Source organism: Solea solea, chromosome 17 (genome assembly GCF_958295425.1).
Source record: "Solea solea chromosome 17, fSolSol10.1, whole genome shotgun sequence".
Lineage (NCBI taxonomy): Eukaryota > Metazoa > Chordata > Actinopteri > Pleuronectiformes > Soleidae > Solea > Solea solea.
This window is the reverse complement of record NC_081150.1, coordinates 13,715,960-13,742,532: the sequence shown is the minus strand read 5'-3', so window position 1 is coordinate 13,742,532 and position 26,573 is coordinate 13,715,960. Positions and strand designations below refer to the sequence as shown.

General features: G+C 43.4%; 1 protein-coding gene across 4 annotated transcripts in view; it reads right to left on the bottom strand.

Moving 5' to 3' along the window:
* The window catches only part of LOC131443782 (protein eva-1 homolog A), a 72,576-nt gene that overhangs the window by 23,378 nt on the left and 22,625 nt on the right, over window positions 1-26,573 (bottom strand). For 2 of the 4 annotated variants that reach the window (XM_058613740.1, XM_058613739.1), the window contains exons 3-5: window positions 25,189-25,312; window positions 22,997-23,149; window positions 14,574-14,717 (exon numbers count right to left, since the gene is read on the bottom strand). In XM_058613740.1, coding sequence (XP_058469723.1) covers window positions 14,574-14,717; window positions 22,997-23,149; window positions 25,189-25,309 — 418 coding nt within the window. In that variant the 5' untranslated portion in view covers window positions 25,310-25,312. Of the gene's footprint in view, window positions 1-4,524; window positions 5,136-14,573; window positions 14,718-22,996; window positions 23,150-25,188; window positions 25,313-26,573 lie in introns of those variants that run through there. The other 2 variants (XM_058613742.1, XM_058613741.1) reach the window with 2 other exon arrangements.

Genomic DNA, 26,573 nt, shown 5'->3' with positions numbered 1-26,573 from the left:
AACATGACAATCTCTCAAAGTTTCCTCAACGACGACGCAATTCAATTCTAACTCAATAATAAGAATAGTAATGCTCTAATGCAAAATCTGTTATGCAACCATCATCTACACCAATATAACTCAAAGCAAATGCAAGCTAACGCCATGTATCAGTAAATCACATTCAAAATCTCTGTTTTACCATCAGTAGCCATTTCTTGTAAACCAATGTTGTTATAGGCAGAAAAAATAAAGATCAGTCCTAAACACTTAGGACCTAATTAAATATTACTTCACATCACAGCAGATGTTCTCCCCTCCACTGAAAGCGAGCCTCGCATCGGCAGCTAGTCATTTAATGCTTCATTCAAAAGCCCGAGGCTGTAAAAATCAGCAGACATCATTAAGCATGTCGGCTAATTTATAAAACGTGAAATGAAGCGGCGATAAAAACTACTGAGGCGACGCAAACCCCAAAACACATGTTTACCGCTGATTGAAACCCAGGCGAAGTGAACTGACTTAAAACACATGTTTAGATAGGAACCTCCTCTTGATGTGTCTTCGCCGAGTCTTCATTAGACTTCCATGCAGTGATGTGGTTACAGAGCAGTTCAACCTTTATTGGAGCACTCGGTGGGTTGTCAAGGAGTGTTAGGGCTTTTTGAAAGTCTCCAGACTTGTAATGAGGAGTCGGCTGAGCCAAGACGTTAAAATGTTTTCCTTCTTGATTCTGTTGTTGTCATAAAACACTTGGTATGTTTGCCGGAGCACTCCGACGACAGTTCATATACTCAGAAAGAATATATACTGTATATATGGATGATTCACTCCTTAAAAATGTATGTTGTGAATTTCCCAGCGTCTGCAACGCCAACAGTTCTTTCTTCTTGCTGCCATGCCACTAAATCGTCCTCCAAATCTAGTTTCTCCTGCCGGTTCTGCCCATGCAGCACATGTTTCTGAGCTCGCAGCAATCCTCGCCCTCTCAGAACAAATTGAGTTTAATGAGGGGTGAGGTAGGGTGAGCCAGTGGCGGACGAGAGGGGAAGGCACAGAGAGCGCTGTGAAAAACACAGCACATGCTACTCCGTGACATTACTTCTTAGCGCCGCTGCAGCTGTGACATACTGAGCGTTAAAAGCATACACAGGCAAACGCAGTTTCGTGTGCAGATTTTGTGTCGCCCGGCAGAAGTGATTCGGCAACGGCGCCGTTGTCTGAGTAACGCGAGACGGCCGCTTTAAGTAGGTGAATTCTACTGCTCAGAAAACCTGTAGTTATTTGATAGGATAAATGCTTCTCACCTTTTTATCTCTATTGTTATTACTTATTCTATATTAGAGTGTAATTTAAATTATTTTTTGTAATTTTTTTTACTATATTGTATTTTATTTTATTCTATTCTCATTTCTTTAACTGAGCTGTTGTGAATGTGTGTTTCCCCCCTGGGGGAGGAATAAAGTCATTCAATCTTCAATCTTCTCCTATCTTCAGTCAGGTCTGATAGTATTGCTTGACAGAGCCCAGATGACTGACGCAGCATAAGACCAAACAGAGGTAGAATAATAACAGCAAAAAAACACTTTTAAAATAAGTGAAATAACCATTCAATCCGTTTTCAAAAACTTGAATAATGGATAAATATGAGCGACAGCATCATTTTACACCCGCAGTTACTGGCAGACACCGGTTGACAACAGTCGACAGGCCGGCAGGCAAGTGAGCAAACATACACACCTTTGGGTGAAAACATTGACATGAACACACACAGTTGGTATGCGACGCTCGACACTGGTCTTATTCTCTGCTCTGGTTTAAATGACTGGACTACTGTGGACACAACACAACAGCTCTTCAACTTGACCCACACTGCCGTGGAGAAAAGCATGGTCTGCTAAAGTGTGACTCAACCATTTTTAAGAGGTTCTACGTTCCGCTGTCCACGGCTCCCTGACCTGATCATGAACATTACATTGCACATTCCCTCAGAAGATGTGTAGGGCACATGAAATGACTACGCTCTGGAAAGTAAATGGTTTCATATGTTGTTGTTGTTGTTGTTGTTTCTTGCACAAAATAGGGCAGCACAACACTGTGTTTCAGACTATGCACACAATTATTCTGCACAGTGAAGCTAAAAGATGCAGGTAACAACAGTCTTCTTTATAGTGGAGAGAAGCTTTTCCACTTGGTTTCTGGACTGTACCCTGATGTACGCATCAGCCACAGTTCGTCCCTTCACAGATTATAGTTGATGTCTCTGTTTTGGATCCACAGGTGTTAAGTTCTGTGAATCCCCCACATGCATGTGAACCAAAGCCATTTTTTACCCCTTGACCTTTTAATTCCACCAGGATCCAGTTGACTTATCCCCGCAATCTCCCCGGCAGATAAATAACTCCCCGCAGATGAGGCTCCTCAAATCACTCCTTTCTCAAAACCGGTCCAGACAATAACACTGGCATCAGAAGAGCAATAAAACGCCGCTCCTCCAGAAGAAGATTGTCTGTTAAAACTTCCATCTCTTTCAATAGCAGAGGGTTATAAAACTAGATATTTGGAAGCAGATCTATGGGCTGTAAAGGTAAGTTGTCAACAGGGACAAGGTCTGCTCATACCAAGAACATTAATGTAAAGAACGAGGGATAAAGCTGTAGCCAAAGATGTATGGTTAACGCTATAAGTTAGATATAAATATGGTGGGGGGAAAGTATAGGATGGGAAATGGGTGTTGGAGTAACGCAGCACCCCCTTCAAGCAGCTGCACGACGCTGCTAAAGAATGCCAGGTGGCTTTTCTGGGGGGGGGGGGGGGTGAATCACATCTGTTTTAGCTATTCAGAGATGCCCTCACCTTTTCACTCGAAGAATCACTTATCTCTTTTAGATGATGATTCTTTCAGGAAGGAAGGAAGAAAGGAAGGAAGGAAGGACCCCTCCAAGAGAAGAGAGAAACCATCAGGAATGCACGCTGAGTTTCAAAAACAGAACTAAGTCGAAAAGGATAAAAAATCAAATCAAGACTCGAGGAGAAGAAAAAAGAAGGGCCTGGAAAGAGGCCTTTGCTTTTCTTGTTGAAGAACCTGGCCAAAGCTTAGTGTAGTGCCAGGTTCCATTCAGACTAGACAAAGTAAATAAAACCACTTGATGGGAAAGGAAGCAAAAAGAAAAGGGGAAAAAAAAGGAAGCAAGTAGGTGGTGGAAGGAGGAATGAAAGAAGGGGAGTATGCAGAGTTATACGGATTTGTATTTATGACAAACATGCGGCCTTATCTGACGGTCAAACACAGATTTACACCGATTATCACAGCACTAAAAAGTCCATTCATGACAATCCGAATCGTATCTACTGTCATCACGATCTCCGCCTCCATCTCCACCCCCCAGACGGCTAATCTGGGATAATAAACAAAAAATGCCTAGTTAATGTCCATTTAATGGCAATGTGTGCTCAAGCAGGCTGGGGGTTTTAATTCCCGGTTCGCCGTGCTGTCAGTCTCCAGCCTGCCCCCTCTCTTCTCGTAACCGAAACCACACACTAATTCATAAATTACAAACAAAGAGTCCCTTGTGGTTTGGGAGGGACAGGACGGGCGCTACACGGGAACAGCTAGGCGTCAATTGGGGGGGGGGGGTGGATGCGTTCACTCACAAACAAGCTCCCACATTTACAGTCATCGGCAACAGACACTAAAACACACTCAGCCTAAGGAAGCCCTCCAAACAATTTTGTCAATTTGGAGTCCGGGAACTGACTGCACCATTGTCTGGTGGTCTGAGCTAAGCTTACTGGCTTTCCAGGTTCTGTTTTACGAGAGGGGGTGACGTGTGTTTGGGTGTTGTGCACAGCTGCCGGTGAAGCCTGCGGAGTGTGTCGAGTTGGAGGCAGGCGTCTTTGATGAAATGCCTTCGTGGAGGAACGACTTGTTGCCCCCCCGTTTCGTATTATTAGAGTGCTGTCATCTTCCTGCCACACCTGATTGGCGCTACTGGCAGAAACTTGCACGCAAACACGCAGACGGATAAATGAGAGTATTACGGCTGTTTTTTTTGTTTTTTTTTTATCAAAAGTGCCAGTGCTGACAGGCTGTTGCCAGGTATCTCTTTAGTCGCGCACATCACGGTTGTGTGTTTTTCAGTGATCTCATTCGGCCACACGTGACAGCCCCACAGTTACCTGTCAGAGTCTAATCCAGGCAATCGACCTGGCAAATGTCCCTCACTGCTCCTGAACACTTGTTTCCTCATGTTTCACGGGAATTCCTTCCCACATACATATACACACACTCCAGTTTTAACACTCACATCCTCACCAACCAGAGCTCAACCTTCTCCCGAGGGCAATGCAAGGTGAGGCATTTAAACTTGAAAACAGTCTTACGGCCGATTAAACACGCACAGAGATGAGACGCACTCAGCCAACGCTTAAAGCTTTTTTAAAGGTAGAAAACAACAACAACAACAGCCTTACGACAGTAAGCACAGAAACTACAACAGAGGGATTTTAGACGCGGGCTCGGACAGAATACGAGGTGACACTTACACACACATCGCTTAATGGAAAATCCTTCTGGGTCCAGGGACGTAACTTTCTCCCAGAGCGTGGGTTTGTGTGTGTGTGCGGCTGTCGGTCTTGTCAAACACTCCCACCTCCTCCTCCTCCTCCTCCTCCTCCTCTTCTTCTTTTTCTTCTTCTTCTTCTTCTTCTTGGTCCCACCAGGAGAGCTAGGACCAGCTTAGCCGTGAAAACAAACGCTCACGTGAATACTCCACCGTGGGTCCGACGAGAATTAGAGAGCACAGCCCAAAAAAGGGAAAGAAAGCACCAGAGTGGGAAGGGTAAAAAAAACAAACTCCTTCTTGGTGACTTTTTAAAGGGAATGAATAATGAAGAGTTTCCTCTTCTTTTTTCTTCTCATCCAGAGAAGTGAGTGCCCTTCTAATGAATGTCTTCTTTTTTAGTTTTCCCTTCCTTCCTACTCTCCGGGAGAGACAAAGTGAAACCCGGCTTTAGACAACTGGAATGTGACAGCAGGAGAGAGAGAGCAACACAGAGGGTGAGGTGGTGAGGGAGGGAGGGAGGGAGGGAGTGTGTGTATGGGAGAGAGAGAGAGAAAAGGAGAGAGAGAGATGGGACATGAAGTGTCTACCTACACAGCCCGCTGCTGTGTGAGCATGCAGTCCAAAAGAGAGGTGGAGAGGGAGGGAAGGAGTGAACAGGCAAGAGAGGAGGAGGGGGCTACGGCTGTGTGCATGAGTGAGTATGAGAGGGGGGGGGAGCAAGAGAGAGAGAGGGGAGGAAAGTCCATGTGCAGCTTCAGGAAATGACCTGAACATTTCATCCAACTGTGACTGGAAATCTGTGGATGTGGTGTGTAAGAGCTGGTACATGCCGCTCTGGGCAGTGTGTAAGTGACATGATACAGCCGAGCAGCACAACTACACAAACCATGGGACAACAACAACGCAATCTTTGTTTTGCTTGATTTAAGCAAATACAATTTTATTTGATGTAAAGTAGCAATTAGGGGTGGGTCAAAATATCAGTTTGGTGACATATCTTTGTCCTTCCTCGTGCAATGCGACAATCAGACAGGCAAATATCGATATTTCGCCCGGCGACTACTTCATGTCTCCTTACGGTGCCGCTGAATGAGGGAAACTTGGGCAGAAGTTACTGGCAGAGAGAGCTACGTAAAGAGATTTCCCAAAAACGTTCAATACGAAGACTTTATGCACTTTGTTGTGAACAAACAGAAAAATCCTGCACTTTAAACTTTAAAATTATTGTCTTGCAGTATATTGATGGTCACCGCATCGTGATATTATTGGTATCGTGAACCATGTTCTGCGTATCATATTATCGCGAGGTATCCTGTCACTCACATTCTTGTCACAGGACGATGGTGACATGGTGACATGGTGACATGTCTCTTTACAGCACGTCGCGTGTGTTTAATGAAGCATTTACGTAATATTTTGGGGGTTCATGGTGATACTCATGCTGTAGAAACGTTTAAATTGAACTTTGTAGCGCCTTGGGAATTTCTCCCTTTGACCCCCTGCCACAAACACACACACGCACGCACGCACAAAAATTCTCTCCCCTCTTTTTTGCCTCTCCCTCTCTCTCCTTCCGAGTCCACCACAGGAGGGAAACTGAAACCAGCCACAGACTGGAAAGCATTAGTACCAATCACCCCCCGCCCTCCCCCCATCCACTCCCCCAACATGATTCAACACACTCTCTAAACACAGACGAACGACGGATCACACAGAGAGCCGAGTGTTTTTGTTTTGGTTTTTTTTTATTTTTTTTTTTAAGTGACAACGGAAACAGTAGTGCGCGCAGTTTACGAGTCTGCAGAGCTGACAAAGTTGGCAGCGGGTTTTCATGCAGAGCTTTGCTTATTTTGCACTTTCCAGGCCAAACAAAGAGGCAGTTGCTCATTTGGGGGGGAAAAAACAGGCCAAGCGAAGAAAAAAAAACAAAAAAACAAAACACAACCCACAGGACAGGGGGAGATGTTTGTGTGTTTGTGTGTATTCCAGCATGTGTATACACGGATGTGTGTGTGTGTGTGTGCAGACATAGGACTGCGCGACTGTTGACTTTCGCTACATGCGGCGATTATCCCGCGTTTCTAAAGCAGACAAACAGCCTAGAGCCACAACGCAGAACATTCCACCGCTCTAGAAAGAGCGACCTATGTTCTGGGCTGGAACGGTGACAGGGACACGAGCGGCTCTGAGCAGAGTGACACAAGATCCCAAATCCATCAGGGAGACTCTCCGTCCCCCACTGCCACATGTAATCAGACATCTATTTTGATAGTCGATTAATCAGTTCAAAGCTTTTTTCATGATTAAAACAAGATTTCGTCTTAAATGTGAATATTTTCTTAATTTCTTTGCTCCATTTAACAAAGAAAGCCTTAAAAGTTAATCATTTTGGTTTGTGGACAACACAAGACATTAGAGAGCATCTTCATTTCCAGGTTTGACGAAGGTTTTATGATATTTTATGGACCAGGCGATTCATCGAGAAAATAATCGTCAGGTTAATCGATTGAGAAAATAATAGTTAGTTGCAGCTCTAGTCTGAATTTCTCAAAGTCAGACTAAAAAAAACCCTCAAACTACTACTGCATGCAAGCGTTAAACTAACAAATTCATGTATAGCGTGAGTAAAAAAACAAATAAAACACCAGCACTGAGTCTGCAAAACAAACAGGTAAGAGGACAGACATTGATCATCCACAACGTCACGAGACTGTTCACACAGTGGATATAAATTGGGGGCGGGGATAGATCAGTTAAGCAGAAATCAGAACATCCGGAAAGGAGAACAATGGGCCTCATTGGTCTACTCCGTTGCTACTTGTGTGCTAATTGCATAATAAATAACCACAAAGAGGCAAATCAGCTTATCACCACGTGGGGTTTATCTCTTGTTTGTGTAAGCAGGTGATTTTAAGCGTTCGCTTCAAAGGTTGAAATTGAGTTAATCACACTGAGCTGAGCTGGTCCTCATCCTGTCAGGCTGTTTCGGTCACCTTTAGTAATAAGTGCAGGTTTCTCCATCTTGGCTGAATCTAAGCATCGGGTGAGAACACAGTCCACTGCTGAGAAACGCTTTTATTTTTTTCCCTCTTTGTACTGTAATTTACAGGACTTCTGCTAAGGGCTGCTCCCACAATAAAGTCACTAAATAATTGTGGTGAGGTACATTATTATTTACAATCCGATAAACAGCCAGTTAGTTTTAAGCGTGTTTCCCCTTGAAAGACAAGGAATCCCAAGCATTTTTATTGGTTATTTTACTGGTTATATTTTTACTGGAAAAAATTTACATTTTGTTTTTGTAGCCTATAAAGTTTTAGTCATTGAATAACTTTTGCTTTGAAGCAATGATCTACAGTCGTGCAGAACGGAGGCAGAAGGAAAACAGGGAAGGTAGAGGTTGTGTGTGTGTGTGTGTGTGGGGGGGGGCTTTGAAAAGGAAATATAACACTGTGTGTTTTTTTTTTTTTAAATCTACTTTGTTCGTGACTTATTTTAATCCGATTGAATATCTTATACTCCTCCTCTGAAGTGCCAGTGGTCACATCTGCCGGGTATTAAACTAGATTTGTCATGTCCGACCGCACCGCCCCGAAAAGTGAGTGTGTAAGTGTTGTAAGGAGGTTAGAATGTGTGATTTCACCTGCTTTTATTCTCCCTCGTCTCTGTGCGTGGCTCAAACGTAATGATGTAAGCGGATGATACACAGCACTGGGTGTCTGACTGAACATGCTGGCAAAGCGCGACAACCCACAAACCCGAGCATCAGCACATTGGCCTGGCAACGGTGTGCTCCCGCCATAAACTCCTCCTCCTCCCTGCGTCTCGCCCTCTGCCAGAGAACACGCCCTCGCTGGGTTCAATAACTTTTTACATTACCCCCTGACACTTAACTGAAACTTCAATAATGATGAAAAAGCACGGCGGAGAAGCAACCGTGCTCAATACCTAATATGGGCAAACTAAAGTACTACTACTTTTAAAGCAGCGCGCCGACACACGCGGGTCAGACGGGGTCACGTGCAGCGTGTTTTCTCGCGGCAGTATTCCTGAGAGTGCCAGCTGCGGCTGTTATTCCAGGGTTTCTGCAGAGTCAGGCTTGTGTTACGAGGCAGGGGAGCATTCACAGGGGCCGTTTCATTCCTTTCTGCTTGCCTCTCTCACTGTACGGGTCAAGAGAAGACATCCTCTGCCAGGATCTCGGTTTGTTTTAGCCTATTAAAGCACTTAATTGGTGGGGGTTGTGGCTACATACTGTACGATGATGCAATCGTCAGAATCCGTTTTTACAGCCATTTCAAGTGTTACTTAGGAAGGGTGTGCTTTATCCATAAGAGCCAATACTTTGACACAAGTTAGATCATTTTCACACTTAAGTCATCCTGGTCTTGTCTACTACGGGGTTTACCACACATAAATCACAAGTCCTTGCACTTGAAGTGTTCAGAAATGTGCAAAACCAGGACAACAACCACGTGAATTAAACACACCAGCCATCATGAACTACTAGTACTTTAAAAAAGTGAAATCAAAAGCATGATAGTGATATAAATTCCATGAGAAATAGATGTTAGAAGGTTTACTGTAAAGTGCATGTTGAGATGGAGCAAAAGTAAAAGAACTCTGAATTTAAACTTGGGCTTAAAAACCTTTCTGAAGGACGATGGAGAACTATTATTGTGATATTTTCCCAAGGTTACGTTTGTTTGTCTGTTTGCAGGCACCACAACTCAACTTTTTTTATGAACTGCTCAGAGACGGCGGCGGCGGCTGTTATTCGAAATGGATCAAACTACAATCGTTCAAATAATAGTAAAAGAAGCATAAAAGAATATGAGGTATGAATCATGCTGCTGGCCTGACTATATAAGGCCAGCAGACCCAACAGACTGCGGTTTAGGGTTTAGTTAGAGATTAAGTCAAACAGTAGGACATTACTGGACTGAAAACTGCCATATGTTGCCCGTATGTACAAGCCTGCAATTAGATACTGGGAAAAAATTTGCTTCATCGAATGCAGCATGTGTGTGTGTGTGTTTTCCTGCAACTATAGGATGAGCTACGAGGGGGGAATGTTGGGGCCCAGCAGCAGCCACTGGCTGCCTGGCTGGACTTCAGTTCTGCACAAGCGGGCCAAAACAAACATCTTCCCCACAGTCTCCTCTGCTGACATGACATGAATGTGCACTGGGGAGCCGGAGGAGTGTGTGGCTCGCGGTGATCACATGTGTACCTCAAGTATCCCCCGTGCATGTACACACTCGGTGCCTATGTGCCCATGTGTACGTCTGCGTAACCAATTGGGACAATTCGAACCCTCAAGCTCCGGCATCACATCTTTATCTTCCTCCGCTTTCCCCCCCGTTGCATCTAAATCACCCTCCCTGGGCCATGTGCAGTCAGCCACAGTCTCCACCGCTCGGACTGTGTCCATTAAAAACAGCAGCAGCAGCAGCACAGAGCAGTGACCATACCTCTGCCAAAGCCAAGGGTTTAGTTCAAGCAGTGAGGCCTTCACCACAGTGAAACTAAATTGGCCACCTCTGTCACATACATCCCCACGTTTAGTAAACCAATATGAATTTGGAGGACTTTTTCTGTGTCTACAGCCTCCATCTACTTTATTCTAATTTATGCTAAGAGTGGCTACTTGACTGTGACCATATTCCTCTCTTTGAAATGATATAGTTCACAGCAGCCTTTCCTAATCTTAAAGAGTGCTGGGGCCAGCTTCGGAATCTGATTTCAGGTTTAGCTTCACAACAAAGTGCTAAATGATATTTTACGAATCAAAATGAACAAATTATCATTGAGTGTCAATACTGAAATGTGTGCTGACCGGCTGACACTGGATACTTACACGTAAGATGTCACAATACAAGACTTGCTAACTGGGTTTAACATTGTGATTTCACTTCCAAACATTTTCAAAGATATCAAACGTGTAGTGATATGTCCGTAAAGTTTTTCACTTACTCCAACATAATAAATCACATTTTGAAACTCAATGTGTAAGTTTAACGCGTACACTTCCATGACAACCAGGCAAACTCGATCTGCCAATAACGATTCCGACGATGCTTTAAAGTTCCAGAGTGGCAATGAAAGGGTGAGGTTTTTTTTTTTTTTGAAACTATGATTCAGCTAACAAATGGAAAATCAGTTCGACTGTTGAGCAGCTTGTTATTGCGTTATTGGGCACACAACCAGAGTAAAGGCTTTGGCCAGTTACACAAAAAACCCACTTAAACAATAATAATGGTCTCATTGTACTTTCATTAGGTTTTGAGATTTCAACCCCAGAGTTGGAAACGCCTGAGCTGCCTATTCCATCGACCCCCCCTCTCCTTCACCTACCTCAGATCCTAGGCTAACGAGGCTAAGTGCCACAATTAATCCATTTCCTCCCCTGCAATTAGACCTGTTCATTAGGTTTTCCATGGACTTTTATCCGCCCCTAAAGAGTCTGGTCTGCATGGTTCAGAAGGAGGCTGTTCAGGGTGATGCATCACACAGAACAATCATGAAAAAGAGAGAGAGAGAGGAAGACACATCCTCATTTAGATATCAGGTCTGAAGCTTTGACCTCTCAGGAGACAGACAGACACACGCACACTCGTGTGGAAGCAGGACGCCCTGAGGCTGTGTCACTTCAGTCACACAAGGCAGAGGAGAGGAAGGATGTTGACAAACAGGAAGAGCAGCAGGCACAGGCCTCAGACATCTGGACGAGCTACGGCTAACAAAAAAAAAAAGACACATTGTGCATCTTAATAATGCTTTTTTTTTTCTCTCTATCAAATAAAGATTTATATATGTTGCACAGAGGCATCTCAGCTTCAAAAGACACATGGCAAACTCCGAAAAGGGGACCAACCAACACAGCATTACAAAGAAAGAAACTTCAAAAGGGGCCACACTGGAAACTTGGCTTTTTGAAGAATGTGCCCCAAGCAGACTCATTCATCAATCTCCAATGATTGCACCGGGGGTAAATATTTCCATGTTTAGGCTATGAATAATTTGCGAGACAGAGCGCACTGCTGCAAGTGGTATTTTACGGCTAAATCTTCCTCAAATATTGAATTGTAAAGATGTTTGGAGCTGCAGTTAATCTGCACTGGGACTCCTCTGCTGCAGTACTTTCTTTGGACCCAAACAAAACAAACAAACCGTGGGGACTTCCTCCGTGGGGAGTGGATGTAAATGAAGCCTGACAGTGGCGGCTGTGCAGAGTGTGTGTGTGATCTGCTGGGAGACTGATGGCAAGTTTCAGACCATTTGCTGCTGTTATTGCTGAGGAACAAGTCCAGCCCTACGGCTGTGTGTGTGTGTGTGTGTGTGTGTGTGTGTGAGGAAGATGCTGGAGCTCGGAGAGTTGATGGCTTTATAAATCACAGTGGCTCCACACTGTGAATCAAACATGGACTCCTGCCAGTGTGTGTGTGTGTGTCTGCATAATGTGTGTAGTGTATGCATATGCTTGTGCCAACAGACCAATTTATACACACGCACTCCTGCAGATAAAATGACTTATAAAACAGTTTCCTAATTATTCTAATGTTGGCAGGTAGTAAAAGACACTAAAATAGCATTGGAAAGATTTTAAGTGGGTTAGCACCTCTTTACACACGCACTAGTCTTATCCATAACATTAACCATAAGCCTAACTTTAACAATTCTTACAAAATCTTAGCCCTAAACTTATCGTCTTCCTCAGAAATGAGGTTCTGCCTCATTAGGACCATGTTTTGGTCTAGTGATATTTCTACAAATTTCAACAAATTACAATAGCTACTTGCAGATGTTTCCACTGAAGGGTGTCTTGCGTATGAGCCCTAATTCTACTCTCGCGACATCCCCATTCTTCTCGTGAAGTCTCGTCCAGTGAGACGAGAAACCACTTTTTGCGTTTCCATGGTTTTGTAGCAGTGATCTCGATGATCGCTGCTGCTGTTGCTGTTATTGTTCTCAACAGAGGACAATGGAACTATTGAAGTGAACTGGTCATGTGACCCCGTCATGTCGTGTGAAGTGTAAATGTGTTTCCATTCAACTTTTGCGATAAAAGTTTGTAATGATACACCTGAAATACTTAGAGCGGAAAAAATGTTTTAGTGATAATTCAGAGGTTTTTCGAAATTTTCCAATACCCGTTTTGATTCCGATATTTAGGTTTTGCGCATTTCTAAGTAAAGAAGTTAACAGCCGGACTACTTGGGTCTACTGGCATTTTGCCTTTACCCCCCAGAATGCGTGTTGGTCACGTGGTCTGGCGAGCTCTATTAAAATACTTTTTTTCCAATTAACACTTATTAAGCTGTGTATTTATTTACACTATTTAATTCCCTTATTTGCAACCTTTCAAAAATATATATTCTAGGGTTTAAAAGTTGTACCATCAATCAGTCTGTAAGTAGATGCCTATATTTCTAGCTGAAACAAAACATTGTACAGACCACGATACACACGCGCACTTAAACGCTACCAATCATGAGCAGACAGACATCCTCCGCTCTCTGTACCGAAACAAATGGGGTCAATACTACACACACTCGACCACCAATGACAGAGGATCCCCCAAAATTACCACTTTGCTGGAGCCTGGAGCTCCCAGTGACTTCATGTCTACAGCAACTAGACTGATTTACTCGCATCCATTCCTGCTCGACTCTGACCACAGCGCAACCCCCCCCCCCCCCCCCCACTTACTGCTCCCCTCACAGCACACACTTCTCTGTATCTGTTATACATTAACACCAGTCCACATCTTTCCCTTCTTCTCTGCCGCCCCTTCCTCAAAAAAAAACAACAACTCACACATTCGTCGACCGCAACTCAGCACCAGAGCTGTCGGTGAAGTACGTTGCGTTATCAGTGACAGATAAGGGAGGTCAGACAAGGACTCGAGCCCAAAGGACTCCATCGATACTGCAGAAAAGTCTGTTTGTTCTCGTCTGCACTGGCCGATGGTGACTGAGATAAAGGACGGATGGAACAGTGTGACAATCATGTGCAACACTGGCACACAAAGACCGGAGCAAAGGACCCATTGACTGTGCGATAAGAACTTCAGGTCTCAGAGGAATCACCACTGTGCATAATCTACACGCTCTGGAAATTGGTTTGGATGACTTTACAGTACCTCAAGACATAAATATGATTTTAGGCCGAGCGCAGACACCCGCAAATACCATATCATCCATATAATAACGTCAAATATCACACTGAAATGCCAACTATAACAAAATGTCATCTTAAAGCACTGCGGACATGGCTTTCTGTGTTTCTGGTTTCCTTGGGTTTGATAGGCTCCAGGCTGTGGAGCTTGTACATCAATCCCTGTTGCTGGAGGTGCTGGATAATGTGTGCATGTGTGTGTGTGTGTGTGTCCAAGCATGAGGTTAATGAATCACAGCCTTGTCAGTTCAGGATTATCCCTGGGGTGGGAAGTAGATAAAACGGAAGATAATCATTCTCCCTCATCTGCACAGACATGAAGTCAAAACACAAGATACAATGCCAGAATTTTTTTTTTGTGTGCGTGTGTGTGTGTGTGTGTGTGTGTGCGCGCACTACATCCTGGGAGTGGAAAATCATATTTTAAGCTTTGAACTTGGTGCTTCCTTCCTCCATCTTAACTAAAAATAACTAGCTTTAACAGTCGAAACCACAAACACTGCACTTCCTCCAGAAGCAAGTGAGTATCTGTGTGATTTTTAAGACGTGGTCCTTAATGAAAGGCTTTTCAGAAAGGTTTTTCCCTGCCGAGGTGCTTTAAAAAGTTCATTTTAGAGGGTCTTTTAAAAAGAAACATGGACTGCCCACTGGTGCGGGCAATATCATCATCATTTCTATCCCATATAATTATTCTATGAATATAAAAGAAACCACTTGTAGAGCCAGGAACTGCAGATTCGCAGAGCTAAACCACCACGGAGGAGACTCAAGTCAAGCTGATCAGTTAGTAAACACCACCCCCTGGTGGCAGAAAAAAAGGAGGTCCTATAAGGGATTGTTGGGACTCACCACAGGTGTAGATGACGCTGAGGTACTTCCTGGTGCCAGAGTAACACGGATCCCCAAATTCTTTAGTGGAGGCTCGGACCAGGCAGTTCTTCTTGCCCTGACAGCGAGACGTGAGAACCTGCAGAGCCACAGTCGACTGGCAGTCTGACAGAGAGAGGCAGAGTGAGACACGCATGAATACAGTCCAAAGGATAGAACAGATTCCTGTTTTCATTTATGTTCTTGACACTAAAATGTCACTGTAACATATTTCTTATGATTGAATGTATGTATTTGTGTCGGGACATTGCACGTGAATGAGCACCAACATGTAAATATGTCACATTGCACATCTGTAGTCACTTCGGAATAAATCATAAACCACAAGTCCATATACAGGAAGCAATAAAAATACCAATTAAAATATATATACACAAGTGACAATAACAAATTAAAAATCAAGGACAAGTTCGTTCAAATACCATTGGTGCAAAAGACAAATCTGCTCAGTGTTGGCGTTCAGTCAATCATCAGAATCTATGAGTTTTGGGGTATGTTCAGGCCCTCAGACGTGATTAATTTGGAGGAATAATAATAATAGTAATAATAAGAATAACAGATAAGGGAAAAACAGCTGTGTACCAATTAACAAAGACAGACTACTAACAATTTGGCAATAAAAAAAAGAAATTGCTGTATTTTCTTGGTTCAAATGAGCCTCACGATTCCCTTGCTAGTTTGACGGACAAGCAGCACTTCAGGCACAATAGGACTACATGAGGCGCTGTCAGCTACAACAGAGATGGACACACAAACACCCACGCGCACATACACACACACCCGAAGAGACACATTTTACAACCATTAAAAAGGGACATCTCTCATACACACTCCGTGCCATAAAGGCCTCTACAGCTCCCACGGTGGATCCTCTGTCCACACGGAGAAACCTTACGGGGGCCTCACATTGTCTAAAGAGATACCTGATACAACATATGTGTGTGTGTGTGCGTGTCTGAAAGAGTGGTTGGGCGGGAGAGTGTTTGTGTATGGAGACCTGACAGAGTAATGGATGGGACGCCCATACATCATCGCTAAGCACTTGCCAGCTCCTTCAGAGCTTCTCCTCCTCTGTGGAGAGTGGATGGACAGATGAGGCTCTCCTGACTTCCTTCCTCTTGTCACATTTGAACCAGGCCTAAACGAGATCATATGGTAAACCTGCTGTGCTCACACACTTTATTGAGCCCATACAGACAGTCTAACATGCCCATGCCCCCCCCCCCCATATAATAGTTTCAGGTCTATTTTCAAGACAAGGGTGCACCATTGGAACTGGATCGGGTTAGTACGGTCCATTTGGAATCACACCTGGAGGTGTGTGTGGATTTGTCCACACTGAATGAAAACAGAGATGTGACGATCACTAATAATATTAGAAGAATCTCTCAAAGTGGTGTTTTTTCTTTGGAAAGTGAATGTGCCCTGGTTCCACATGGATGCCTCCGCGGGCCCCTGTTGTCCATTTAACCCCCTAGAAACAACACAAGGAGACGACAAGGCTTTGAAAGTGGACACTGGGTCTCACACCATCTGCCCTCGTGGGCCTCCCCCCCCCTGACAGAGACACAGAAAGATCAGAAAAAAAAAAAAAAAAAGGGTAAAGAGAGAACAGGTCGCTTAGGGTTTGGCTCACGTCAACAGCCCACGACAAATTATGGCACAGGCCAAAGGGCAAATGTCCCAGTGAGGACCTGAAATACAGCAACAATTGGTCATGGACAGTGTCAACACTGGGGATCCTTTTAAATGCAGCGGAACACACCTTATTCACTGATCATCAAAAAAAAAACTCCAGGTCACAACCTGTGTACTGCAATACGTTTTGTAGGAACGTGAACCTAAATCAAGAGTTCATCCGTCGCTTGCACGCAGTTCAAAGAAGCACTCGGATGTTTCCCAGCTGGAGGCAACACACATGAATTCCCAAAGAGAAAGAGAGAGGGACTGAAGGCTGCAGCGTAAACTGGACAACTACTCAGACACCTCAAAGGTTACGTAGTTCCCAGTGGCACATAAGGGACATTTGGAATTAATTCTAATGGTGATAAGTTAATAATAGTTAATATCACTCTATAGACATATAAAGCTCTATTCTTTCTTGTAGTAAAACATATTTGTTTACAGCTCAACAGTTTCTGGTCAAAAATGTGATAACAGGTGAATCTTTGTGTGTCCCCGCGTGGATCTCTGTTCATTTCTATAGATGCCTGCGGCATAATGGCCTCCTGGTGTCCCTTATGCACTTTAATTTGTTCTCCTTCTGTCTTCCCCTTCCCAGAGGGCTCGTTCTGAGCCGTCGTGCCGTGTCGACAACTGTCCTCCCTGACAAGACCGCCTACTGACAGACAGGCCCCCCATTAGCCGCTGCTTTGATTCCTGACTGGGCGATTACTTGAGCAAGAGGGGGCCCACAGAAGAACGGGCGGTAGGGTGGGGCTGAGACAGACAGACAGACAGACAGACAGACAGAGACTTCTAGAGACAAGAGGATGGAGAAACACATTTATTCTTTGTCCGTGCTAATGCACACAAACTCAGCCCCTCCCCACACAGCGTTTCTATGTAGTTTAAAAAGAGCATTCCTCAGAATCCGACCTCCTCTGGTTCTCATTAGTAGCTTTAATGCACACAGGCAAGTACAGACCAGGAACAAGGCCGAGGCATGAATAAGCCCCATCACCTCTAACCTCGACCCTGAACCACCTCCGAAGCCTGTGCAACAGCCCCTCTATCTAGCACACGGCCAACAAGGACAGGCTTGTGATCCAAAACGAGAAGGTCCACCAAGTGAGGAAAGGGAGGGGTTTCCTCTGGGTGAAGGTGACATGCAAACTCTGGCGCGCACACACACAGCAGGAAACACAGAGGTCAGATACAGAGAGGTTTACAGTACGTCATTGTAAAATGACTCATGATGTTGATCACCATGACCTTGAGTCACTGTGTTTGTATGCTATGCCTTGGTGAGAATCAGGAAGAATCGGGGAAACCTTGCGCCGAGTATGCATAGCACAGGTTGTTCAGGTGTTCTTTGTAACAATATTCATTAGCTGGCAAAGGCACTGCACGCTCACGTACCCACACACACACACAGTATGTCCACAACAGCGTTTCTTTCCCAGAACAGGAGAATCCTACCGCTTTCCCACCCACGCACAACTTTCCTGGAATTTCCAAGACAATGGAGCGAGGAAAAACCTGCGCTCATCTCCTCTTCTCCCGTGACTCACCTGCGATAAATATCATTTGATAGGGAGGCTTAAGTCATTGTTGTGGGATTTGACGTCTTTGGATAATAGAAAAGTGATTTACTGTCAGAGGGAATAAAGCACCTGCACACGCAAGGCCTTTATGTGAGAGACATTAAAAAGAATATGAGAACACTCTCCTATGCCAACGTTTACTCTAAATGGTCTAATGGCCCCTTTTTTCCCTGTAATATGATGAATTTAAGTATTCCAGTCAGTAAGTTTACACGACGTTAGAGGGAAAAAAAAATGACTGAGTAAAACCAGACCGGTTAGCCCCACAGAAATGGGAACTATACAGAAATTGTAATTATTACTGCATGTACACGTTCAGTCGGGCGCTCTGTGCATGCAACACAGTTTCAACCCCTGGCTTGAACCTGGAAATGATAGAAGAAGCCAGTACGTAGAAGAATAAGACAACAAATGGTGCATAAATGTGATGGACTGGCAAGGAGACTCATTTTAAACTCCTTAAAAGGCTTATGTTACCCCTCAACTACTCTGTTCATCAGAGGATTGTCGTCTGGCAGTGCCAACACCCCGCACCAAACAATCCGGACTGATTTTGTGTGTCGTTCCACACTGGTGGAATGACTAACCGAGTGCTACTAGAACAGTCTATCTTCTTGTCTATCTTCAAGAAGATCTTGAAGGCCCAGCTCTTCCAAGAGCATCTTCTTTCCTAGCACTTTACCTACCCCCCTCTCCTACACCCTCTGTCAGTGCACTGTTCCCATCTAGTGGATTTCTTTTCAAGACTTCTTCTATGTAGCTTATTCCTCTTTTGTAAGTCGCTTTGGATAAAAGCGTCTGCTAAATACTTAAAAGTAAATGTAAAGTTCAGGAAGACTCAACATGGAGTCCGCCTAAAACTAATAAGCTGCTGGGCAAGTTGATTCCCCACTAGTGCTTAGTATATACTATTCCGATTAAAAGTCACAGCTTGACAAAACTGTGCATGGAAACTTCCTCAGTGTGTTTCAAGCTGAAGTTTCTTCAGCTGTGTTTGCAACACGATAGCAGGTTATTCCTAGAGTCAGAAGCACTTTATATAAAAACAGTCAACACCAACTCACACTCGGTGTGTGTGCAATGAACACATATAACTTCAAACCTTCCCTGAGGCTACTCTTTCAAGTACCCATAACACATATTTCTTTTTATAAATCTGAGGTACAAAACATATCGGACAGTCTGCTTCTTATCTGCTCTGTATACATCAAAGTTAGGAAGAAATGCAGATAGAGTTTCTGCCAAGCAGCTTGTTCCCCATCAACTGGAAGTGGCTTCAAAAAGCCAAGTGATAAATTTGAACTGCAGCTGGTGCGTGCTCGTGCTTTTAAAAAGCTACTGTGATCCTCCGACTGGCCCGAGTGAAACATCTCACTGTGGACCTTTCTTTGAAGCACATACTCAAAAGTGAAAGCAAAAAAAAAATCTGAGACCCAGCATGCCAAGCATGGGGAGCTATTTAGATGTCAAGAGGTGTGTGTGTGTGTGTGTGTGATGGTAATGGGGCAGATGAGAGAGGAGGGCTGAAAAGGCCCCCTTTGCTTTGAGGATTCGTCGCCGCTGCCAAGACCTGTCCAACTCCGCCACTCCCACCAAAAACCAAGGAGCAGACGACTTCAAAGAGGTCCTCACTTTTTGTACGCACATGCCTGTGTGTGCACTTGTTTTTGTATGTTACACACTCTAACAGAGGCGATACAGTAGCTGCTCTCCGTCATTTGTCTCGTCAACAAAGCTCCGGAAAAGGGGTTGTTTTTCCAGTCAATTAATACGGCTGTCTATAGATTCACCACTACTTGGCAGGAGGCCAGTGTTACACTACAACCTTGTAATGTGACTCTTTGTAGGGTAAACAATGTAGGAGCAAATCGCCGCCACCGTACACCGCCGTCTCTCACCACCTGCTATTAGACAGAGTTCACCTGGACAGGTGCGCGCAGCGGCGCGAGTTCAGGCGTTGATCCCCCCCCCCCCCCACCTCGGGCTGCGATGAGCTTGCCAGTGTGGTGCGGTTTGGGAGATTACTATGACCTACCTCGCTGGCACATTCAAACGTGTTTTCAAGAGACACAAAATCAAAATGGGTGCAAAACAAAGCTGCTGTCAAACTCGCAGAACCGCAACTGCACACACACACGAGCGAGACGACGCCCCTCCGCGGACAGAAGGGCAAGTAGACATTTAAAAATAATTAACGGTGTGTGTCTGAGCTGTCACTCAAGGCACACTCACTTCCTGCTCCCCGGTGACGTGGGAGCCACATCAAAGACGGAGCTGACAGGGGGGAAATCCCACCAGGGCACCGCTAGAGCATAACAGCCCGAGGAGGTGTTAGTGGGTGGTTGCATGTGTGTGTGTGTGTGTGTGTGCGTTTGTGTACGTCTGAGAGTACAGTGGATGTAAACACACATGATGTGATTTTGACAGTAAAAACCACCTCAGCCTCAGCTCTCGTCAGCCTCCGTGCAACTGTAACAGTGGAGTCAATTTTCCATCAATGCAGTGAGGGAGGTCAGGCTCCTGTATTTAATCCCGAGTCTGAAACCAGATATCAGACCAGCCCGGTCTCTCCTGCTACATACACCTGTCGCAGATTCCTGGTCCACCTGCGCTCACAGGACGGACGGAGGTTGCTTCAAAGCGACTCTCAATGCTAATATTCTATACCACAACACACACACAAATACTATCTCGAGGGGCTAGATTTGGGCAAATATGCTATTTGGGCTGGGTATCAACCTACACTCTATCTGTAGTATCAAAACTTCAATACTTTTGTAATATCCAGGGGGTATTGAACTTCCTCTGGATCACCTAATATCAAACATGTGTTGTCATTCGATATTAAATTTCAAATGTGATATGGATCTAAAGAAGAAATAAATATTGTGTAGGAAACAGTACTGAAAACCAGATACTGATATTGATCCCATATTGAAAATGTTAAAACAGAGCTGTCAAATGTGAGGCCCGTGGGCCAGGACCGGCCCACCAGTAGGTCCACTCCGGCCCCCAGGATGGATTTGTGTAAATTTCACATTGATCATAATGTAAAATATTATATTTTTCAGTTCCAGATACCTATGGCTAAATGTTTTCTGCCTTTGTAAATGATAAACAGGCATAATATTATTGAAATTGCACTTATTTTTCTATATAAATTTCAGGCTGTTCATATGGTTATAGGTTGTTATGCTGTTATTTGACTTGTCCGGCCCACTTGCGATCAAATTGTGCTGTACTGTATGTGGCCGCTGAACTAAAAGGAGTCTGACACCCCTGAAACCACTAAGAGTAAAGTATAAACTCTGGGTCAGATATTATGCATTGATCATACATTGCAGCCTTTGCACTTTGCTAATTGTTTTATTTCAATTTAAATTGTTTTTATTTTTGCTTTTATTTTATTTAGGACATTTCAATGTGTGCTGAGAGTCTCTGGAGGAAATGTTGTTATGCTTGCATAATAACAATAAAGAACCTTGAATACTCACTCAAACAATGCTGCCCTTTCTATACACCTCTGATTACCCGGTGAGTGACAGAGGTGACACTGCAGGGTCAAAAGTATGACACAGCTGTCATTAAGAAGGTGACACACACAGATATCCAGGGTTACTAACATGAATCATAGCACTAGTTAACTTACACCCGCTTTGGCTACTTATTTACTTACCTCAGCGTCCATTTCCTTCTATACATTAATGAAACAAAGGCACCGCAGCAGACTAAAAATAAAAAAAAATTAAAAAGGTGGCAAAAAAGGCAATGAGGCTTGGGCCACCTCTACAGTAGCTATGGATATACAAAGACTTGTCATGTATCCAAGCTTAGAGTCATTAACATTCCCCTAAACATGAGCTGAAGTATATCTGGATATCCTGTACACACACACACACACACACATACACACATACTTGGAGGGGAACTCAATACTGTCCCTTTTCTACAGGCCAAATTCTGTGCTTTGGAGGACTGAGACATCTGATCTACATTCCAGCACAATTCCCCTGACAGTGTGTGTGTGTGTGTATGTGTGTTTGTGTGTGTGTGCATGTCTGTGTGTTGACCTGAGCTCGAGTGGTGGTTTTATATGACTCGGGTATTCAGACCAAGATAAAGAAATGCTAAATGGTGACATTTCTTTTCTGAAAGTAAAGTTATTAATCAGTTATCCAGATGACGTGAAGGATGGGTGTGTCAGAGAAAGTCTTTGTTCTGGAGCAAAGAAAAAAAATCCTGCCGAGCCACAACAATATCTCAAGGCAAATAAACCAAATCAAAGGCAACTTCTGAAGCGCTAATTTAAGAACATGGCGGTTCTGTTCTGTATTTCAGCTCCGACATGTAAACCTCTTCAATATCTTTAAACCTCATTTGCTGTATGACACATAGGACGTTCATTTTAAAGAAAATGTCTTGGCAAAAACACCAGATTGAGCTTGAATTTCAGATTAACAGAACAGCAATAGCAGGACATGGAAACCCAAGCAGTCCTGTAGTAATGTCTTTGAGTAAGAAATCCTCTCCTGACTCCGAAACAAAGACAAATCGAATTGAAATACACTGAAATCAACACAGGCAATGTTAAATAATATAGATATATCTTCTTTGCTCATGCTCCCCAGAGAATAAGTAATTAATTTGAAATTTACACAGCGGTGTCTTTGGTCGCACCAGCTGTTTAAAAATCCCTTCCCAAATTGTGTTAATAGTCTTTTTTTACGTTCTACTACAAACAAAGTCATAGTGCTCCTAACAATTTAGCTTTTTGTTAGAATTACAAGAAATCCATAACTGGTTTGCCGGATGGAAAAATCAAGTAGTACCATCAAATGTTATTAAGTGTCTTTGAAGATGTTAGTACTTGTAAATATGAGGATAATGAGTCGTACATTTCAAAGCAATGCATGAACTGCAAATCACTGAACAAACTATACAATGCTGGTCAAAAATAACAGAAATTCAGGGCTAAATAACATCCAATTTGTGTAAAAGGTTTGATTTACTTATTAAAAGAGGGTCCTGGCCAAGAATGGCAGCAACACATAATACAGCAAAACACCTTCCAGGTAAATACATGAGTTTGAAATGATCTGAAGTGAAAGTGCACCTCACCTACTGACGGGGCCCTCCGGTGATAAAGGGGACACTCCAGCGTGCCCTGTTGAGTTCGTCCAAACATGGCGGAATAAATGGCGATCTGCATACCGCGCTTGCAGCTCAGCCTCATCCTCTCCTCCTCACAAACCACCTTACTCTTATACTCGTCTGGAGATGCAGAAAGAGAGGATACGAAAACACATTTAATACAAACAAAAACAATAATAAAAAAATATATATATCTTGCCTCATCAACCAAACAAAACCGTAAGATAAAATGCTGAAAGGTGTAATCAGCATAGAGAACAGAGGCTTATTTCAGTGATAACAGGCACGAACAGAGTGGACATGTAGTGCCATGCAGTGGCATTCCTCACACACATCCAGCCACAGTGACCTGTGACAGCCACTGCAGCTCCACTGGCCAGCAAACAAAAACACAACAGCAGACGTTTCCACACATCCATGTGGGGAGTGGAACAGGAATGCAGAAAGAGGATAGGGCATGAGAGAAAGGATTTGTTTTGGTGATGGATTCTTCTTACTCCCATCCCTTTCTCCTTCATTTCCTCCGTTCAGCACACACCTCGCCTTCTTTCAAAAGGCATTGACACCTGCCCGTTGCACCTCACTAACACCCCATGTGGCCATTCTCTCTGGCTTTGAGAAGTCATTGGTTAAGTGACAATGAACAAAGAGCTGTTGATTGGCTCCCGGGGGCTGGCGGAGAAAGAAAAAGTGGTTGTGGAAAAGGGGATCAGTGGATTAATGCCCACTTCTGGTCACTCTAGTGTGAACTGCTGCACAACTCAGCACGGCACCGAGTCATGAATGGAGGCTGAAATCTGGGTGGGATTACTGCACTGCTGTGACTCCAGTCAAGTGATACTTTTAGCTCTCTAGGGAGAGGGAAGGAGAGGGTTTAAGGAGGAGCATGTAGCAAGTGTTTATCCTTTTAAATTGAGCAGAGAAATAGAGGCAGAAATTGTCACTTGCCATAGATCTCCCTCGCAGATTCTAATATTTATCTTACCCACAATCTTTGTTTCAACAAACAAATGGGACTTTGATTTTGATGTGGTTCCCTACACAACATTCTGGTGCTGTTAATACTTACTTGAGAACCCAATACCATAATCCATGTTTGCTATTTGTAGTCCATTTGTGTATCTTCGTTAGGTCAGACGTGCTTGAGTGGCACAGACAGGGCAGTAAAGATAAGAAATAAGATAATGCTAACTTTATTCTTTAATTACCTTAATATGTTTGTATTTAGGTGTCAGTGTTATACAACAAATACAAGAAACACTATTTGCTAATTAAAAATGTGTATACATGTGATCTACTTCTAAAACTAACCCTAAATATTTCAGCACTGGCTGAAATTATAAAAATTCGACAATGTTTCTTTCATGTGTGACATGTTTGAAAAATATGAGCTAATGCATGGAGGGATCAGAAGCTGGTGCCAAAAAGCTAATTATGACAACGACGTGCAATAGAGCATGGATACCCAACCCCGAGCCCGTCAGGACCTGACAGGGCCTGTTGTGCCTACATAGAGTAAAGAGTAAAATATGGTGAATTCAAATGGTGTTTTTTAATTGCTTCACTTAAATAACGATGTAAACATTTACTAAATTGATATATAATGAGTTCAATATGTTATAATAACAATAATAACGACTCAGTGACTCAAAATAAACCAATCTGGTTTATTACCAAAGAAGATTGGTCATTTATGGTGAGTCTGACATTTTATTATACTGATAAGTGCTGATAACGCGTAAGGTGTGTGACTAGTGTGTTTCTGCATGCATATACTGTATGTGTGTGTGTGTTCATGGGGCTAGTAGTTGCTTCCTCTTGGATGTTAGGATAACCTTTGTTTGCCATTGTGACGGAGCGACTTTGCCTGGCTCCAACAAAAAGGACAGAATGCACGTCAAGTTTCGGGCTGGGTTCAGATAAAAATGATGGGATGCCTGTCGGGTAAATGGACAAATAGCACATGACCATAACCACCCCTCTAGCTGTAATTACTGTATAATCACATTGTACAAAACTTTGCTGAAGAGTATAGTTAGTTTTGTTTGAAATGAAGCGACGTTTCATTTGCAACCTTTTGACGTTTTCTGACTAAATGTGTGAGAAAAAGGGAAAGACAAATGTGTGACTGTGAGGATACGAGGTGATGACGGACTTACTAGGTCTGCATTTGTACCAGACAATGAGGTATTTACTGCTGCCAGGACACTGGTCTGTCCCAAACACGCGGCTGTTGACGAGGACTTGACAGCTCCTTCTGTCTTGGCACTCGTCCAGCATTTTCTGAGGAGGGAAAGAGTGACAGAGAGCGGGAGAAGACCAAAGAGGGTTTTAGGTGAAGAACAATAAGCCAATGATGTGAGACCAGTAGCAGGCAAACCTAAAACCACTTCAAACACTCTGCTTACACCCATGGGAATATGGAGAAGAGGAGCAGGTCAGAGGAAAAGGGGAACAGGAGAAAGACATTTCTGGAAAGCTCCATTCCACTCATTTCCTGGCATTTCGCTGCTTCTCTAGTTTCATCATCTCGTAGCTTACTGTAACCAAGGTGAGCACATTCCACACAACATTCTCCTGTACTGAAATCCCATTTACACCAAAAAGAAGCATTCACGACAACAGATCATGGAGCATGCAGCACCGGGAAGAAATAGGGGACATGATTTTGCATATTTTCTCTCACAAAACACCAAAAACATGTAAGAAGTTACCTTGACCTTCAAGTACTGAAAAAAAATGTCAAACATTTGCTCCATACAGCTTCAAATATGAGAGGAATTACATGTGCAAATCTCTAATCAGCCTTAGCTGTGCAGTGTGTAAAGTGCTAATTACCAAAGGTTAGCTAAACACGCTAAACTAACATGTTTTGAGTATCTTTGTTGATTTTGTTCTTTTCTTTTCTGTTTTTTTGTCATTGAATGACCAAAATTAACAATATAATAACTATTATAATCCTCAGTGTGGATGAACACTGTTAACTCTATGCCAGCATTGTTGTTGTGAGCGTGACGGCATTTCTGATGTTAGCATGTAGCTCAAGTGCCACTATTGCTTTCAAACATACAGTATATTGCTATTTAAGTTGCTGATTTTATTTATTTATTATATTTTTTTGTCTGAAATAATTCATCATGAAAATAATCATGTTGGAATACCAATTAAGTTAGCATTTTTATCTAGGATGGGGCGATACCACTTTTTTTTGTGTCCGATACCACAAACTCAAGTATCTAATGATACCGACATTAGTCTGATACAGTAATTTTAGACCATTTATAAACTATGAAGCCGTTTTTTTCCTACATCCATAATTATTAATATATTAATATAATTCTTATAAGGAGACTTTGAAACAACTGAAACAAACATGACAAGGCTCACGAACAGGTGATGCATTGATACACTTCAGAGTTGCTAATATGTCTGACAGTCATTTATTCTCTCACTTCAACACAAAGCACTCTCTGTATGCACTCCTAGCTGTCCTGTTGATTATGGAAATGGAGGGTGTTTAATGCTTGAAGGCAGGGGAACTAAG